The 18,942-nt window shown below is 43.7% G+C and overlaps 1 protein-coding gene across 1 annotated transcript in view; it reads right to left on the minus strand.

Annotated features, from left to right (window-relative positions):
* Nucleotides 1–18,942, minus strand: part of carmil2 (capping protein regulator and myosin 1 linker 2) — a 175,759-nt gene that overhangs the window by 139,854 nt on the left and 16,963 nt on the right. Inside the window, exon 3 of the mRNA XM_059651643.1 lies at nucleotides 8,946–8,996. Coding sequence (XP_059507626.1) covers nucleotides 8,946–8,996 — 51 coding nt within the window. The remainder of the gene's footprint in view (nucleotides 1–8,945; nucleotides 8,997–18,942) is intronic.

The raw sequence follows: 18,942 nt of genomic DNA on the forward strand, positions 1-18,942 counted from the left end.
TGATGATGGAAACCTGAAGGAGGTGGTGGACTATGTCAAAGCCTAAAGAATCATGCAGGACATGGGGTCAGTGCCACAAGCATTTCAATGACCCAACTGAGCAATCAATTATCCTCCACACAAACAGGTGGCTACAAACTCTGCATTTTCAGCCTGGGGTTTGGACCATGGCGTTGGCATAGTTTCTGGGTCCCAAACCCAATGATCCCAACTCTGCACAGATTCAGGCCAAGCCTGACTTTGAGGGGTGGCTGGAGGTGCAGTCACCATCCCAGTGGAAAGACATAGGACCGCTTCCTGAGCTGCTGCTACGTAAGGGAGAGGTTAAAAAGAAACCGTCCACATCTGCCAGGCTTTTACCAGGGAACTGAAAGTGCACTGCGGCTGTTTTGAAATGGCAGCATGAAGAGTATTTTGCGAAGGCTGGTTCGCTTGTCTGCCTCTCACAGGCCATTGCCTACTCCTCTCAGGCTGGTCATGTTTCCGTCAGTGCACCAGGGCAGTTGGTTGGTGCGGGAGAAGGGCCGATTAACTGCTCCTAACTGCCATTTGCCTCGAGCTACCCTTGTATTGAAAATGACTCGAGAGCAGGGCCCCTCCAACAAACTGCCACGTTTTGAAATATCTTCCTTGTGTTTTAGACACTGAGCTTTTGCAGGATAGATGCAACATGTTTACGATAGTTGGTAATCTGAACAGTTAGCACTATGCATGCACACTACAAATCTACCAATAATCATGCATATTACTATTAATATTAAGCCTTAATAATTATTGTCACTAGCTATTGGTCTTTGTAGTTTATACAGTGCCTTATTGTCCAAACTGCTTTTTTTTGACATACAACTTTCTGAAGCCAAGTACATCTTTGTAGTCACTTAATGACTGATTGGAAAAAGGAAAATTTTGACCAGCCTTCCTGAAGGGTTAGGGGAGTGACTGCATAGTTAAACGAACTTCTGATAATTTAAGACCCATTTCCACTTCTGAGAAGGCCAAAGGTGCTCACTTGACTCGGGTAGAAGCCTCACGATACAAACACATTGGAGTCCAATGATATGTAACTGTTGACTGAGCAAGGCATCTGCTAAGTTTGAAGAGTGACACATTAAACATTGTTCCGTGAGGCCACGAGACAAAGGGCTGTTTCTCCAATCCCTGCAGCAAAGTCCAGATGCTGTACCGCACTCATCCCACTCAAGAGCTTGTTGCAATTCCCACCTCTCCTCAACCTGGTGTCAAGGAGTGGCCTTGGAAAGCTGCCAGTGTTTATGTAGCAACAGCCAGCAAATTTTGTCTCTGCCCCTTTTCAGGGGAGAACTTGGCTGGTAAATGAAATTAGCGAGCTAAGCAGTTAAAATAGCTATTAATTGCTTCAAATTGATGATATCAGGAGGGTTGCCCAGGACACACACTCTTAAAACCTCCATGAAATGGTGCTCAGCCCCCAAGCTCAGCAGGAAAGTGAACAGTATTGCTGGGCTAAAACAAAAAGAACTACGAACGCTGGAAATCCAAAACATAAATCACTGGACTGAAACATTAACTCTGCTTTCTCTCCATGGAGGCTGCCAGGTCTGCTGAGTTTCTCCAGCAATGTCTGTTCTTGTTTTGGTATTCCTGAGCTTTTCCATCCCAGCTGATTTAGTGGAGGTCAGGAAGACATATGATACCTCAAGGTGAAGGTGTCCTATTAGCACTCCCATAATGTTTGCAAGTTAGAAAGTCCACAGTTGCTAAATCACCATTTTAGGGAGAATGAATTCATTCGATCATCTGTGATCTGTTGTTGATAACTTGTACAAGGTCGAAGGCTGCTCCTAAGCTCCAAAACTGGTGAGGCTGACATGCCAAACATTTCTGTTGCTAAATAGGGAAATAATGTCTGGTAATGTGCCAACAGTTCTGACCTTCAGGATAACGTTCGAGGGGGAAAAAGAACTGTGAATACTGGAAATCAGAAGCAAAAACGGCAAAACATTTTCCAGCAAAACTTGCTAGAAAGGCTCAAGGACCACCGGACCTGAAACGTTAACTCTACTTTCTTTCCACAGATGCTGCCAGACTTGTGTCTTTTTCAGTTATTTCTGTAAATGTTCTGTGGGATTTGGGTTCAAATTCAACTGCGGTGGCTAATGGAATTCAAATTCAATCAATAAAACTTGTCTCATTAATGGTGACCATGACAACTATCATTTTGTGAGATTAGGAATCAGATTCTTCCCTAACTATGTCCATTGTGACAAAATATCAATACATTTTCACCTTGTAGATTCTGTTGAAATTGCTCATGTTTCCAGCAGTTTCTATTTTTTAATGTTGAAGCTCCTATCATACAAATCTACAGGTGAATAACTAGATCATACTAACACGTACTGTATAGTGAGTAGTATTTTTCAAACATGACCCAAATAGTTGCCAAGACATTAACTAGCTTTTCCAAATACGTTACCCAAAGCAGTAAAAGAACATTTTTAGAAGCATTGAAGTCAACAAAGGTAGAATTTCCAAACTTGACAGGAGCCCAGAGCCTCTCCAAGGTATCAGAGATAATGGGAACTGCAGATGCTGGAGAATCCAAGACAACAAAATGTGAGGCTGGATGAACACAGCAGGCCAAGCAGCATCTCAGGAGCACAAAAGCTGACGTTTCGGGCCTAGACCCTTCATCAGAGAGGGGGATGGGGGGAGGGAACTGGAATAAATAGGGAGAGAGGGGGAGGCGGACCAAAGATGGAGAGAAAAGAAGATAGGTGGAGAAAGTGTAGGTGGGGAGGTAGGGAGGGGATAGGTCAGTCCAGGGAAGACGGACAGGTCAAGGAGGTGGGATGAGGTTAGTAGGTAGATGGGGGTGCGGCTTGGGGTGGGAGGAAGGGATGGGTGAGAGGAAGAACAGGTTAGGGAGGCAGAGACAGGTTGGACTGGTTTTGGGATACAGTGGGTGGAGGGGAAGAGCTGGGCTGGTTGTGTGATGCAGTGGGGGGAGGGGACGAACTGGGCTGGTTTAGGGATGCAGTTGGGGAAGGGGAGATTTTGAAACTGGTGAAGTCCACATTGATACCATTAGCCTGCAGGGTTCCCAGGCGGAATATGAGTTGCTGTTCCTGCAACCTTCGTGTGGCATCATTGTGGCACTGCAGGAGGCCCATGATGGACATGTCATCTAAAGAATGGGAGGGGGAGTGGAAATGGTTTGCGACTGGGAGGTGCAGTAGTTTGTTGCAAACTGAGCGGAGGTGTTCTGCAAAGCGGTCTCCAAGCCTCCGCTTGGTTTCCCCAATGTAGAGGAAGCCACACCGGGTACAGTGGATGCAGTATACCACATTGGCAGATGTGCAGGTAAACCTCTGCTTAATGTGGAATGTCATCTTGGGGCCTGGGATGGGGGTGATGGGGGAGGTGTGGGGGCAAGTGTAGCATTTCCTGCAGTTGCAGGGGAAGGTGCCGGGTGTGGTGGGGTTGGAGGGCAGCGTGGAGTGAACAAGGGAGTCATGGAGAGAGTGGTCTCTCCGGAAAGCAGACAGGGGTGGGGATGGAAAAATGTCTTCGGTGGTGGGGTTGGATTGTAGATGGCGGAAGTGTCGGAGGATGATGCGTTGTATCCGGAGGTTGGTGGGGTGGTGTGTGAGAACGAGGGGGATCCTCTTTGGGCGGTTGTGGTGGGGGCGGGGTGTGAGGGACATGTTGTGGGAAATACCGGAGACGCGGTCAAGGGCGTTCTCGATCACTGTGGGGGGAAAGTTGCGGTCCTGGAAGAACTTGGACATCTGGGATGTGCGGGAGTGGAATGTCTTATCGTGGGAGCAGATGCGGTGGAGGCGGAGGAATTGGGAATAGGGGATGGAATTTTTGCAGGAGGGTGGGTGGGAGGAGGTGTACTCTAGGTAGCTGTGGGAGTCGGTGGGCTTGAAATGGACATCAGTTACAAGCTGGTTGCCTGAGATGGAGACTGAGAGGTCCAGGAAGGTGAGGGATGTGCTGGAGATGGCCCAGGTGAACTGAAGGTTGGGGTGGAAGGTATAAAGCTTTTGTATGGTGGCTATGGGCAAAACCCCAATCACTCAGTTTGAGTACTTTTACAGCCACATCCCTTTAAGAATTACAAAGGCTGAGCTAGATTCAAAATCCGCCTAGACATATAAAGGAACTTTTATTACTGAATATCACACAACCCCAAAGGAATTGAGAGCACACTATTCCCAGTGTGGGAAATTTGAAAGGTTTGTGACTCAAAGGGTAAAATTGGTCCACAGTGTCAAGAATTCATCCATAGTTTCATCATGCTAAAAATTACTTAAAAAGCATTTTAAGTAAATTCACTGAGTGATTAATTCATAATACATCAGAACTTTACACATTAAGAAAACACAGCCAAGTTTTTCCCAGCCTGTCTATTCCCATTGCAACAAGGAACTATGTTCAATTTGTTAATTCATCTCTTCTTTTTTTATTTCTGATTAAGGCTGGATTTTGCTTCCCTGAAACTGACCAAAAATAACACAGATGGTGGCTCTGCACTGAAAACTTAAATTCCCAACTGAATTCCACTGGCTGCCATTTTGACTACCATAAATACACACCCGTTCTAAACATCTACCTCAATTTCAAATTTTCCTGAGTTTGAAATCTTCAGTGAAGCAGTAAGTCCCTGAAGCCTATATGAAACTCATAAGGTCAATTACTTCATGAACCTTGGGAGGAGCCTGTTGCTAATTGTGAATGTCATAAATGATCAACAATTAGCAAATAGTTAAGTATGTATTTAAGATGTTTATTTGTTAGAGGACTCTGCCCAGAAAAGATAATTGACTGTGAAATTGGCCAGCATTGTAAAAGATGCATTACAGCACTTTTTGCAATTGTAAAGACATTGTCTTTTTATTTTAGTGCTTTTAAAATTGTAGACTGAAATGAGAAAGAACTGTTTTAAAACCAGTATTGTAAGGATTGCTACATACTTTGAAAAGCAAGTAATCTAACATTAATAGCAAGCATTTTGTAAACAGCTGTTGATCAAGTAGTAATTGAAGTGATTGCAGATGATTTAGAGCTGAGTCACCAATATCGATGACAGAAGTCTTCTGCTTACCAACGATAGTGTGGTTGGCTCTCAGGTAACTCAACAGCTTGGGGCTGGATCAAGATAGGAAAAAGATTGTTTTTGTTCTTCACTAGCACAGGAGCTGTCTCTTTGCAATCAAAATTCATGTTAAATCTGAAGAAAACCAGTTCATTTCCCACCTGTAAACTGTAACTTCTAACTGATAAGTCAGAACCCTTTTTAAAAATGAACCAGCCACCTTGTCTCTTGCAAACCAGTGGAAGCATCTAAATGACTGAAAAGCAATGCTCTGACCAACATGTGAGTCATGAAGGTCATCTCAACAATCCACTGAACAGAACCCACCAATACACCTTCCAGTTTTTCTCTGCCCATCACCTGGTTTGTGTATTTAAGGGGATTTGATAAGGGCATTCGAGTTTTAATTTGCAGTGTCTTTTTTTCTCCTATTTGTTATGGGATGCTGGCTGGCCAGCATTTCTTGCCCATCCCTAGTTGCCCTTGAGGAGGTGGTGGTGAGCTGCCTTCTTGCTGCAGTCCAGCTGCTGTGGGTAGACCTACAATGCCATTAGGGAGGAAATTCCAGGATTCTGACCCAGCATCGGTGAAGGAATGGTGACATATATCCAAGTCAGGATAATGAGTGGCTTGCAGGCAAAATTGAAGGTGGTGGTCTCCCCATAGAGCTGGTACCCTTGTCCTTCTAGATGGAAGTGACGGTGGATTTGGAAGATGCTGTCTGATGATCTTTGGTGAGTTTCTGCAGTGCATATTGTAAATAGTGCACACTCTGTTATTGAGCATCAGTGGTGGAGGGAGTGGATGCTTATGGATGTAATGCCAATACATGGGTTGCTTTGTCCTGGCTCCTTGATGCCCTACTTGGTCAAAAGCAACCATGATGTCAAAGGCTGTCACTCTCATCTCACCTCACTTCTGGAATTCCACATTTGAACCAAGGCTGTAATGAGGTCAGGAGCTGAGTGGCCCTGCGGAACCCAAACTGGGCATCACTGAGCAGGTTATCACCATCAAGCAGCACCTATTCAGCACTGAGATTGATGGGGCAGCAATTGACTAGGTTGGATTTGTCCTGTTTTTGTGTACAGGACACACTTGGGCAATTTTCCACATTGTTGGGTAGATACCAGTGTTGTAACTGGACTGGAACAGCTTGGCTAAGGGAACGGCAAGTTCTGGCGCACTGGTCTTCAGTACTATTGCTAGAATGTTGTCAAGGCCCATAACCTTTGCAGTATCCAACTGTTTCTTGATATCACATGAAACAAATCCAGTTGGTTGAAGACTGGTATCTGTAATGCTGGGGAGCATTGGAGGGGACCGAGATGGATCATCCACTTGGCACTTCTGGCTGAAGATTGCACCATTCATGAGTTGATGTGGCAGGCCTGTGGATCTTAGATCTGATCCATTGGATCAGTTGCAGTGTTATATGGATTATAACTGTTTAACTGCAGCTAGAGTCTAATTGCTTGTAATAAAAAGGAATTCTTCCTAAGTATAGAAAATTGGTCTATGCTTCCTATCAACCTGAGTCTGAAAATCAGATAAAATTGGGGAGTTTTTTGTTCTTATTTTAAAATGTTTACTTTAATGATAACTGAGAACAATGGGGCTTGATTTCCAGTGCTGTATTCCAGTGAGATCTGACACAGTCGGTCCATGGCTATTATGCGTTGAACAATATTTGATATCACACATTAATGTATCAAGTCTATTCTGTCTCTTGATTTTTACATTAAAGTCCAAAAATTTATTGAGTCTTTGAACAGGTCAGGTGCTTGAAATCTTTAATCAAAGGTCTCTCTGCTAAGCCTTTGGGGAAAAAAAACTGGCCAGATGGGTAGCCATTTGTTCAGATAACTCAAAAGATTCCAAGATAGTAGGAAGTGCTGATGTTGGAGAATCTGAGATAACAAGGTGTAGAACTGGATGAACACGGCAGGCCGAGCAGCATCAGAGGAGCAGGAAAGCTGACGTTTCCGAAGAAGGGTCCAGATCTGAAAATGTCAGCTTTCCTGCTCCTCTGAAGCTATTTGGCCTGCTGTGTTCATCCAGCTCTACACCTTGTTATCTCAAAAGATTCCAATGTGTTCAGCTTGAAGTTATGTTTTGTGCAATGGATCTGATTATGAATGCTTGACTGAGTTCCAGGCCCCAACAATAAATTTGACACAGCAAAGATTATTTACACGGCTGTCAAGAGAATTTATGCTTTGTTTGACCATTTTTATGGTCCGTTTTATGACCATTTTATTGTGTTATGTTTCCTTGGAGTTGTTCTTGAATAATTGTTTGTTTACTCTGATAGATTTAGGAGAATTCAAAAGTAGTTAGACTCTTCAGTTGGTGCTTGAATAATTGCATGTTTGATTCACAATCCTGTGAGCTTATAAAAGAAGCAAGTAGTTTTAAACTTTAAAAAAACAAAATACTGTAGAAGCACTGTTGCTTCCTGCTCTCATCTGGAATTGGAAAATTTAATATGTTTTGCTTAAAATTTTCATTCCTTTTTCACCTTCACCTTACCCATCTTTGATTCTTCCCTTCCTTGACTTTATTGTTCCCATTTCTGAGGATAGGCTGTCCACCAATATTGATGACAAACCCACCAATTATTACAGTTACCTTGACTAAATCCTGCTTCCACCCTGTTTCCGTCATATCTGTTCCAATCATGCCAATTTCCACTGGGGTACTTACAACATGTCTTCCTTTTCCTTTAACTGGAAATCCTGTCCCACCATGGTCTGGCCTCCATTGTGGTTCTCAACCATGTCCAACCTGTTTCCCACGGTTCTGCCCTCACTGCTTCCCTCTTCCTCCAAGAACCGCAAAAGGTGACCACCTTGTGCTCCATCCCATCAGTTTACACATTCAAAGCGTTAATCTCTGCAATGTCCACCCGCTTGAGTGAGGAAGAGGGTGGGAAAGGGAGCCAAAGCCTGAGATCAGCTTTAATGAATTGTGTTGTACATCAGGCCTTACGGTGTCCTCCTGCTCTTATCATTATTATCCATCTGCTTTTGTGTCTTTGTGAGTTTAGCTCATATTGGATCCTGGGTGACAGGGCATGTAGAATTATGTCGAGGATTATCAGATCAACAAATGGTGGAGGAGAATCGATGGGCTAAATGGCCTGCTTCTGATCCTATTTCATATGGTCTTATGCATGAAGTTTGGAGGAGTCACAAAAGATGTTTGAAGACATGGAAGGAGTTTGGGAGATATGGAGAGGGGCATGTGGGGTGAATAAACTTGCTGTAGCCATTGACCCAATGAACAGAGAGAGGTCCTTGAAACTAAGAGACTTGGCATCCATCTGCGCAAACCCCACGTTGACCCTGGCGGGTGTGTGTGTGTGTGTGTGTGTGTGTGTGTGTGTGTGTGTGTGTGTGTGTGTGTGTGTGTGTGCGCGCGCGCGCATCAGTGGACTGAAAATGTGCATTTTTATACATAATATGTTTCCACATGTTGGTTTTCTGTCAAGCACAAGGCCAGTCTGTCAGATTCTAAGCATATTCACACTCATCTTGTTGGATATTTCATGACTGTAGAAAGATATAACACAACAAAACCTGGCTGACCCCTCTCCCAACTGCAATAGTTTAGGTTGGCACGTAAATGTGTGATGAAGACCATCTTAGAACATGTAATTGGGTCTTGTAGCATCCTGAAAGCCCTTTATATGTGGCAATTTGAGGAAGATTCACATGAAGACTGTCACTATTACATCAACATGTGGCACCTCAAAATAAAGCAGTCTTCAGCGAATTGATTACCTTTGGCCGTATAGTTTAAACATTTTCTGAAGTGTGAAGTGAAGTCAGGAAAACAGCATTGAGAACTATCCAGAGCTTACCTTGACTGGGAGTCGAACAGGGAACAGAAATATTCTCCACGATGTCAGGGCCTGAAACGTAAAGAAAAACAGATAATATCCCACCTGACTATGATTAGGAAATATGATTAATTGAAACCAGTTTTTAAATGTGCTACAATGTATCTCGTAGTCACAAAGTAATGAACAGGGAGAAAAACAAAAACTGTCCCAACTATCCTCTAGAGTTGTACAGTCTAATGAATCACAATACATATACTTTATACCCATGTAATCTTCAGGGAAATGGGAATACAAGATCAAAACCCAGGAAGCTCTCCAACTCCTTCATACTTTTCAATGTTTCATATGAAACAATTGTAATCTTTTAGTCTTCAGTTTTAGAAGTATCATCCTGTTTGTTCTATAAATGCGAAGGCCCAGATTTTTGCCAGGACAGATAGTATCTCTGCATGTTCTATAACATCTATAACATCTCTGCTTTGGAGAAAATGTCAGAAAACATTGGGAATCCTAAGGCTAGCTCCAGAACCCAGCATGGACCGTGTTTTTCTTTATTTATTCTCTTGTGGGACATAGGTGTTGCTGGCTGGCCAGCATTTATTGCCTATCCCTAGTTGCTCTTGAGAAGGTGGTCATGAGCTGCCTTCTTGAAATGTTGCAGTCCATGTGCTGTAGGTAGACCCACAATGCTGTCAGGGAGGAAATTCCCCAGGATTTTGACCCAGCGACATTGAAGGAATAGCTATATATTTCCAAGTCAGGAATGGTAAGTGGCTTGGAGAGGAGCTTACAGATGGTGGCGCTCCCATGTATCTGCTGCCCTTGTCCTTCTAGATGTTAGTCATTAAGAGTTTGGGAGGTGCTGTCTAAGGAGCTTTGAATTTCTGCAGTGTACCTTGTAGATAATACACACCAATGCTGACGAGGTGGGGGATGCTGGAGGGAGTGGATACATGTGGATGTGATGCCAATTAAGCAGACTGCTTTGTCCTGATAGTGTCAAGTTTCTTGAGTGTTATTGGAGCCTTATCCATCCAGAAAAGTGACAAGTATTCCATCAAACTCCTGATCTGTGCCTTGATGTTATGTAGGCTTTGGAAATTCAGGAGGTGTGTAACTTGCTGCAGTATACCTAGCCACTGATTTTTATGGTGAGACTAGTTGTGTTTCTGATCATTGGTAACTCCCTAGGATGTTGATAGTGGGGAATTCAGTGATGGTAATGCCATTGAATGTTGAGAGGTGGTGCTTAGATTGTCACTTATTGGAGATGGTCATTATTTGGCATTTGTGTGGTTTGATTATTACTTGCCACTTGTCTGCCCAAGCCTGAGTATTTTGCAGGTCTTATTGCATTTGAACATGGACTGCTTCAGTATCTGAGGAGTCACAAATGGTGCTGAACATTGTGCAATCAGGGGGGTGGGAACCAGAGCTACACATCTGAGGGGGGAGGGGGCGTAGTAGTAGATGAGGCAGTGGCAGGATGCAGTGAATCTACCAGGAAGGTTTTGCATGTGATGGAATGAAGGGATCGGTTAAAATGTGTCTGCTTTAACGCAAGGAGTGTCAGAAATAAGAGTGGATCAGTACTTGGGACTACGATGTTGTGGCCTTAACGGAGACATGGGTTTCACAGGGGCAGGAATGGTTGCTAGATGTTCCAGGGTTTAGAGCATTTAAAAAGAACAGGAAGGGGGGAAAAGAGGAGGGGGTGTAGCGTTGCTAATCAGAGAGTGCAACACAGCAAGAGAAATGAAGGTTGCTGAGGAAGGTGTGTCGACTGAGTCAGTATGGGTGGAAGTTAGGAACAGCAAGGGAGCAGTCACCTCATTGGGGGTTTTCGACAGACCTCCAAATAGCAGTAGGGAGATCGAAGAACTCATTGGCCGGCAGATTGTTGAAAAGTGCAAACATAGCAGGGTTGTTGTTATAGGTGACTTCAACTTTCCCAACCTCCTTAGGTTGGAACCTCCTTAGTGCAGATGGTTTGGATGGAGCCGTTTTTGTCAGTGTGTTCAGGAGGGTTTCCTTACTCAGGACGTGGGCAGGCCGACGAGGGGAGAGGCCATTTTGGATTTGGTGCTTGGCAATGAGCCAGGACAGGTGTCAGATCTCATGGTGGGAGAACACTTTGGTGACAGTGACCACAACAGCCTCACATTTACCATAGCCATGGAACGGGAAAGGAGCAGTTACCAAGGGAAGATATTTAACTGGGGTAAAGGAAACTATGACACTATCAGGCAGGATCTGGGAAGTACAGATTGGGAGCAATTGTTCCACAGAGAGAGCACAGCAGACATGTGGAGACTGTTTAAGGAGCAGTTATTGTGAGTGATGCATAAATTTGTTCCTCTGAGACAGGTAAGAAGGGGTAAGATTAAGGAGCCTTGGATGACGGGAACAGGTGCTTCTCGTCAAAAAGAAAAAGGATGCGTACGTAAGGTAGAGGAAGCAAGGGTCTAGCACAGCTTTACAGGATTACAGGCTTGCTCGTATGGAGCTCAAAAGTGGACTGAGGAGGGCCAGGAGGGGGCACGAAAAAGGCTTGGCAGGAAGGATTAGGGAGAACCCGAAGGCATTTCACTCATACGTGAGGAATAAGAGAATGATCAGGGAGAAGGTAGGGCCGATCAGCGATAGTGTAGGGAACTTGTGCGTGGAGGCTGAGCAGATAGGGGAAGCCCTAAATGAGTTTTTTGCTTCGGTTTTCACTAAGGAAAGGGACCTTGTTGTGAATGAGAACTTTGAGAAGCAGGGAAACAGGCTTGAACAGATCGAGATTGAGGAAGTTGATGTGCTGGAAAGATTGATAACCCAGGGCCAGACCAGATTTATCTTTGGTTGCTCCGGAAAGCAGGAAAGGAGGTTGCTAAGCTGCTGGCGAAGATCTTTGCTTCCTCACTCTCCACGGGAGTCGTACCGGAAGATTGGAGGGAGGTAAATGTTGTTCTTCTTTTCAAGAAAGGGAACAGGGAAATCCCTGGAAATTACAGACCAGTCAGTCTTACGTCTGTGGTCAGCAATGTTTTGGAAAGAATTCTGAGGGATGGGATTTATGACTATTTGGAAAAGCATAGCGTGATTAAAGGGAGTCAGCATGGCTTTGTGAGAGGCAGGTCATGCCTCACAAATCTTATTGAGTTCTTTGAAGAGGTCACGAGACAGGTTGGCGAGGGTCGAGCAGTGGATGTGGTGTACATGGACTTCAGCAAGGCATTTGATAAGGTTCCCCACGGCAGGCTCATTCATAAAGTCAGGAGGTATGGAAATACAGGGTGATTTGGCTGTCTGGATTCGGAATTGGTTGGCTGACAGGAGGCAGAGAGTGATTGTAGATGGTAAGTATTCTGCCTGGAGATCAGTGCTGAGTGGTGTCCCGCAGGGCTCTGTTCTTGGGCCTCTGCTCTTTGTAGTTTTTATAAATGACTTGGATGAGGAGGTTGAGGGGTGGGTTAATATGTTGGCTGATGATACAAAGGTTGGAGGTGCTGTTGATAGTATCGAGGGCTATTGCAGGCTTCAGCGAGACATTGACAGAATGCAGAGCTGGGCTGAGAAATGGCAGATGGAGTTTGACCTGGATAAATGCGAAGTGATGCATTTTGGAAGGTCAAAACTAAATGCTGCATATAGGATTAAAGGCAGGATTCTCGGCAGTGTGGAGGAACAGCGGGATCTTGGTGTTCAAGTGCATAGCTCCCTCAAAGTTGCCACCCAAGTGGATAAGATTGTTAAGAAAACATATGGTGTTTTGACTTTCATTAACAGGGGGATCGAGTTTAAGAGCCGTGAGGTTTTGCTGCAGCTCTACAAAACCCTGGTGAGACCACACTTGGAATATTGTGTCCAGTTCTGGTCTCCCTATTATATGAAAGATGTGGAGGCTTTGGAGAGGGTGCAAAGGAGGTTTACCAGGATGCTGCCTGGACTGGAGGGCTTGTCTTACGAGGAGAGGTTGACTGAGCTCGGACTTTTCTCTCTGGAGAGAAGGAGGAAGAGAGGTGACCTGATCGAGGTGTACAAGGTACTGAGAGGCATGGATAGAGTCAATGGTCAGAGACTTTTCCCCAGGGCAGGATTGACTGCCAGGAGGGGTCATAGTTTTAAGGTGTTAGGAGGAAGGTATAGAGGAGACGTCAGAGGGAGGTTCTTCACCAGAGAGTTGTGAGCGCATGGAATAGCTTACCAGTGGTAGTCGTGGAAGCGGAGTCATTAGTGACATTTAAGCGACTGCTGGACATGCACATGGACAGCAGTGAATTGAGGGGAATGTAGGTTAAGTTATTTTAATTTTGGATTCGGATTATTCCACGGCACAACATCGTGGGCCGAAGGGCCTGTACTGTGCTGTACTTTTCTAAGTGTACAAATATTGTAAACATTAACTGAAAGAAAAAAATCAAAGTCACATGCCAGTAATGAACCCACGTTCTGTGTTCTATGTTCTAATCATCAGCGAACATCCCCACTGCTGACCTTCTGGAGAGAAGGTCACTCATGAAGTGGCTAAAGGTGCTTGGTCCGAGGGACACCGAGCTCTTTGATGCCACACTTGGTTGAATGTGGCCTTGATGCAAAGGGTCAACACTCTCACCTCACCCCTGGAATTCAGCCCTTTTGTCTATGTCTGAACCAAGCCTGTAATGAAGCCAGGAGCTGAGTTGTCCTGGTGGAACACAAACTGGCCGTTGTTAAGCGGGTACTGCTTGATAGCTCAGATGATGACATATTCTATTACCTGACTGATCACTGAGTGTAGACTGGTAGGGTAGTAATTGGATTGGATTTGTCCTCCTTTTTGTGTGCAGGACATACTTGGGCAGTTTTCCACATGTTAAGTAGATGTTCCAGTGTTGTAGCTATATTAGAACATCTCGGCTAAGTACGTGGAAAGTCTGGAGCACAAGTCTTCAGTAGTGTTGCCAGAATGTTTTCAGGGCTCATGGCCTTTGTAATATCCAGTGCCTCCAATTGTTTCTTGATATCATGTAGGTGTATTGAATTGGCTGAAGATTGGTATTTGTGGTGATGTAGGCCACTGGACGAGGTTGATGGATCATTCTTTTGGCACTTCTGGCTGAAATTTGTTGCAAATGTTCTTGCCTCGTATTTTGCCCTGATGAGCTGGACCCTTCCATCATTGAGGATAGGGATAATTGTGGAGCATCCTCCAGTGAGCCATTTATTTGTCCACCACCATTTGCAACTGGATGTGGCAGAACACTGAGCATAAATCTGATCAGTTGGTTGTGGGATCACTTAATTCTGTCTATCACTTACTGCACGTGCAGTTTGGCATGTAAATGGTCCTGTCTGCTCACTTCCAGGTTGACACTTCATTTTTAGGTTTTACCTGTACCGCCGGGCATGCCCTCCCAAAGTCATTACTGAACCAGTGTTGATCCCTTAGCTTGATGATGATGGTTGAGTGGAGGACATGAAGTTACAGGTTATGTGGAAGTACAAGTCTGCTGCTGTTGATGGCCCACAGCGTCTCATGAATGCCCAGTCCTGAGTGCTAAACATGTTAAAAGTCTGTCCCATTTAGCACAGTGATGGTGCTACACAGCACAATGCAGCAAATTCTCAATGCGAAGTTTGGACTTTGGACACAAGGACTGTGCACTGGTCACTCTTATCAATGCTGTCATGGACAGATGCATCTGCAGCAGGCAGATTAGTGACGATGGGCTTTTGCCTGCCGTAGACCCAATTTGACAGCAGTGTTCTCTAGGACCTAACCTGCTCAATCAGTAATACTGCTGCTGATGGACATTGAAACCCCCATCCAGAGAAATTTTACACCCTTCCCACCTTCAGTTGTTGTTCAACATGGAGGAGTACTGATTCATCAGCTGAGAGACGGCAATACGTGGTAATCAGCAAGAGGTTTCCTGAACCATGTTTAACCTGATGCCATGAAGGTTCATGGGCTCCGCTGTTAATGGTAAGGACTGCCAGGGTAATAGCCTTCTTCATGTATACCATTCAGCAGGACAGGTGATGGTGATGAATGGGATATTGTGTGCAAGGTGATCCTGGGAGTACAACTGTGTCAGTCTGTTGCTTGACTAGTCTGTGAGACAGCTCTCACCCAACTTTGGCAATAGCCCCTATATGTTAATAAGGAGAACGTTTTAGGGTCAAACAGGGCTGTTTTTGCTTCCCACATTTCTGGTGCCTAGATCGGTGCTGGGGGTGATCAATCTAATTTCAGTTTTTTTTTTGTTGAGACTTTGTAGTGATTGATACAACTGAGTGGCTTGCAAGACCATTTCACGGGACAGGTGAGAGTCGACCACATTGCTACGGCTCTGCAGTCACATATAGGCCAGACCAGGTGAGGATGGCAGATTTCTTTCCCTGAAAGACATTACTGGGGCAGATGGGTTTTTCCCAACAATTAGCAGTGGTTTCATGGCCATCATTATTTTCTCATTTTTGACTGAATTCAAATTCCACCATTTGCCGTGGTGGGATTTTGAACCTGGATTCCCGGAGCATTAGCTGAGTTTCTGGGTTGATAATACAGTGGTAATACCACTGGACCATCACCTCCCCATGCATGCATGGTTTATCAGAGGCAGCTGGCTGTTTAAATGACCATTGCCTCCATTTAAACAGGACTTTGAAGTCCCTGGTGTCTAGATCCAAGAGAATGTGGAGAATAGATCAGGTAACAATAGACAACCTGTTTTAGATAGCCAGAGTACAACTTTGGAGAGCTAACATACCCTTTCAGATATGACCTCAGGAGCTCTTGAGGTGGAGGTCAAGGTTCCCTTGGGGGAAGAGGGGAAATATTCGAGTATTATTTAAGTTGGTCATCAGATATCTTTTGGGGGAAGGTTGACATGCCTTTAAAACTGTTAACAATGCCAAATGGTGCATAATATGTACATGAACTTCCTGAAACTGTCCAACTCGTCATGAGCTGTCTAGAAATGTCAGTGTCAATGTGTCAAGATATGTCAAATTTGTTTTCATGAATGATGCCTGTCTCAGTAGTGTAGTCTATGATATTTTTTCTCCTGTGTGCATGGTACTTATGGATTCTTGTGGTTAGCTTGGTAAGTGTTCGGGGAAGGGTTAGTAGATGGAAGTAGTCACCAGATTGGCACAGGGATATGAGAACCATGGGGATGAATAGGGACATTAGGATGGGTGAGTTTGCATGAGTGTATGTGAGGTGTGAAAGGTTGCAAGAGATGACAGCTGTAAGAAAGAGGACATTGAAAAAGTAATTGGAGGCAACATCACAGATCCACGTTATCCCGAGGTATTTGTTTAGCATCCTAGATCTTTCTTGAATCAGGTCTGACTCCATGGGTGGAATAAACAAACCAAAGAAGTTTAATTGGCAAATGCTAATCTTGCATTTCATGCAGTTAAAGGCCAATCCACATCGTTTTGTTGTCATCGGTAGGGAACATTGTGATCATGTGATACCTTGTCTTGTCTATAACCCTGATACAGTCAGCAATGCATGTACAATAATACTGTGCTCAATAATACTACCCATGTGCTGCTGGAATAGATCTTGGTGAATAAAACACTTCTTTTTGCATTAATAATTGACTTGTAAAAACAAATTAGAATAATCTAAATTTTTTTAAAAAAATGTTTGAAGTCCTTTTTTTCAGCACTTTTATAGATTTCAACGCTGGATCTTCAGTTGATAAGATGACAGTACACTAGCCTTCTCCTGCCAAAATTAAACCCAAGAATGAATTGGCATCTCCCAATCTTGCAATTGATTTTAAGGTAATTTCTAACAGTTACAAAATTCAGTCCCTCATGCATCAATCTGGATGCAATGCTTATCACTATATATGTTCTATATCACTATATATGGTGATGATGATAACTAGAATTTATATTGTACCTTTAACATGGAAAATTATTCATGCTATTTCACAGAAGTGTAATCACTATTCAAAGTGTCCATGTAATAACACAGCAGCTGTTCAACAATTATTTTTCCTTTCAATGAATGGGAGCATATAGTGGCTGTGTGGAGAACTTTTAAGTATCATTCTGGTGAGATACTCATAATAGAAATGAGACTACATGCAGCAGACCTCATGAAATCAGGTTTGTTGGAAAATTCCAAGTAAATTGTACTTTTATATTTAAAAAATCTAAAATCTGCAATGATGGTGTTTGTAGTGATTCTACAGTGTAGTGACAAAATATAAAATCTACTGCAGAAAGTGATAATTGCAAGAGTTGAAGGAAAAAGAGTGTTTGAAAAGACTCCAATTGTACGTTCTCCCAAGAGGAAGAGGTCATTTTTTTGGGGATGGAAGAGGGAAATTCAGGGTTTCATTGAGAAAACAAACTGACTTTCAGGGTCTGAGTCCAAACTAAAGAATGCCGATTTGAAATTAATTGACAATAAACTTTGCCTCAACAACTTCCTACATCCTGTGAACAAAAAAAAGCAAAGTAATGTTTGGGGTCAAAATATCCTGTACTGACAGAAAACCAGAGTGGCAGGGCATGAATTTAACTTGTGTATTTTAATGAATTACACGAATAATAACTGATCATAAATCAAATGGTTTATGGCTTTGGCTTCTTCAATTGCCTCATGCAGGAGATCTTGAGTCAGTCATAAGTCATCTTCTGTGCTGTTGTTATTCCAAATCTGACACAGCCCACTCATCTAGGCTCTGCCTAACGGGCAAGGGAGCGTAATGGTTCATGTGTGACCTTGTCACTTGTGAAATAAGTCTTTCTTTTTGCAAAGAAAAATGAGCTTCTTTCACTTTTCTAAAACAAAAGTGTACGTCTTGCAGCTACAAGAAGGTAGAAGTGGCTTACTTTCAAGGGTAATGGGAACTGCAGATGCTGGAGAATGCAAGATAATAAAGTGTGGGGCTGGATGAACACAGCAGGCCCAGCAGCATCTCAGGACCACAAAAACTGACGTTTCGGGCCTAGAACCTTCATCAGACAATGATGATGGGTCTAGGCCCGAAGCGTCAGCTTTTGTGCTCCTGAGATGCTGCTTGGCCTGCTGTGTTCATCCAGCCCCACACTTTGTTATCTTACTTTCAAGGGCATGCTTTTATGGCCTTAATATTGACATGCATGTCTATAATGTGATGTAAATGTGTGTTGATTGGGCACACTTTCAGCAAATATATCTGTTAAGTAGTAATACTCTGTTATCGTGTGTACACGAAGCAGCAAAGCTAGATTTGTTGTCGGTACGAATATTTAGGGTGATGGCTCTGCTATTTGCTCAACCAATCTTTACTACATAAGGGAAAATCTGGGAAGGAAATGAGATCATAAATTGGAGCTGAACTTGTGTCACAGACTGTTATCAAGACACCATCACTTCCTGACCTTTATGAAATGACACAGCTCACGAAACACATTCATTTACTTGCTGTTGACAGTGCAGTGTAGCATGCTCTTGTTACCCAGAAAAGGCAAATTGAAATATGTGTTCCACCTTTCTCATTAGTGACAATGCATGGTTTGGTACACTGTGATATTGAAAAGGCAACATTCCATTAGTGTTATAACTTACAATAGCTTAATGACATTATCACAAGTACACAGGTTACTTAAGATTTTAAAAAGTAGCTACACTCTTCTGGCATGGCACTCTGGTATGTTTCATGCTATAATTTAGAATAAAAAACAAAGCAAATTACAGCATAGGGCCAGGCCCTTTGGCCTTCCAAGCCTGCACGGCCATGGTGCCCGTCCCAACCAAAACCCCCTTTTCTTCTGGGAATCATATCCCTCTATTCCCATCCTATGCATGTATTTGTCAAGACTTCCTTTAAAAGTCATAGAACCATAGAATCCCTATAATGTGGAAACAGGCCCTTCGGCCCTACTAGTCCACACCGACCCACAGAGTATCCCACCCAGACCCATTCCCCTATAAAGCCACCTAATCTACATGTCCCTGAACACTGTGGGAAATTTAGCATGGCCAATCCACCTAGCCTGCATATCTTTGGGCTGTGGGAGGAAACCGGAGCAC

The sequence above is a fragment of the Stegostoma tigrinum genome, chromosome 16 (assembly GCF_030684315.1).
Source record: "Stegostoma tigrinum isolate sSteTig4 chromosome 16, sSteTig4.hap1, whole genome shotgun sequence".
Taxonomy (NCBI): Eukaryota; Metazoa; Chordata; class Chondrichthyes; order Orectolobiformes; family Stegostomatidae; genus Stegostoma; species Stegostoma tigrinum.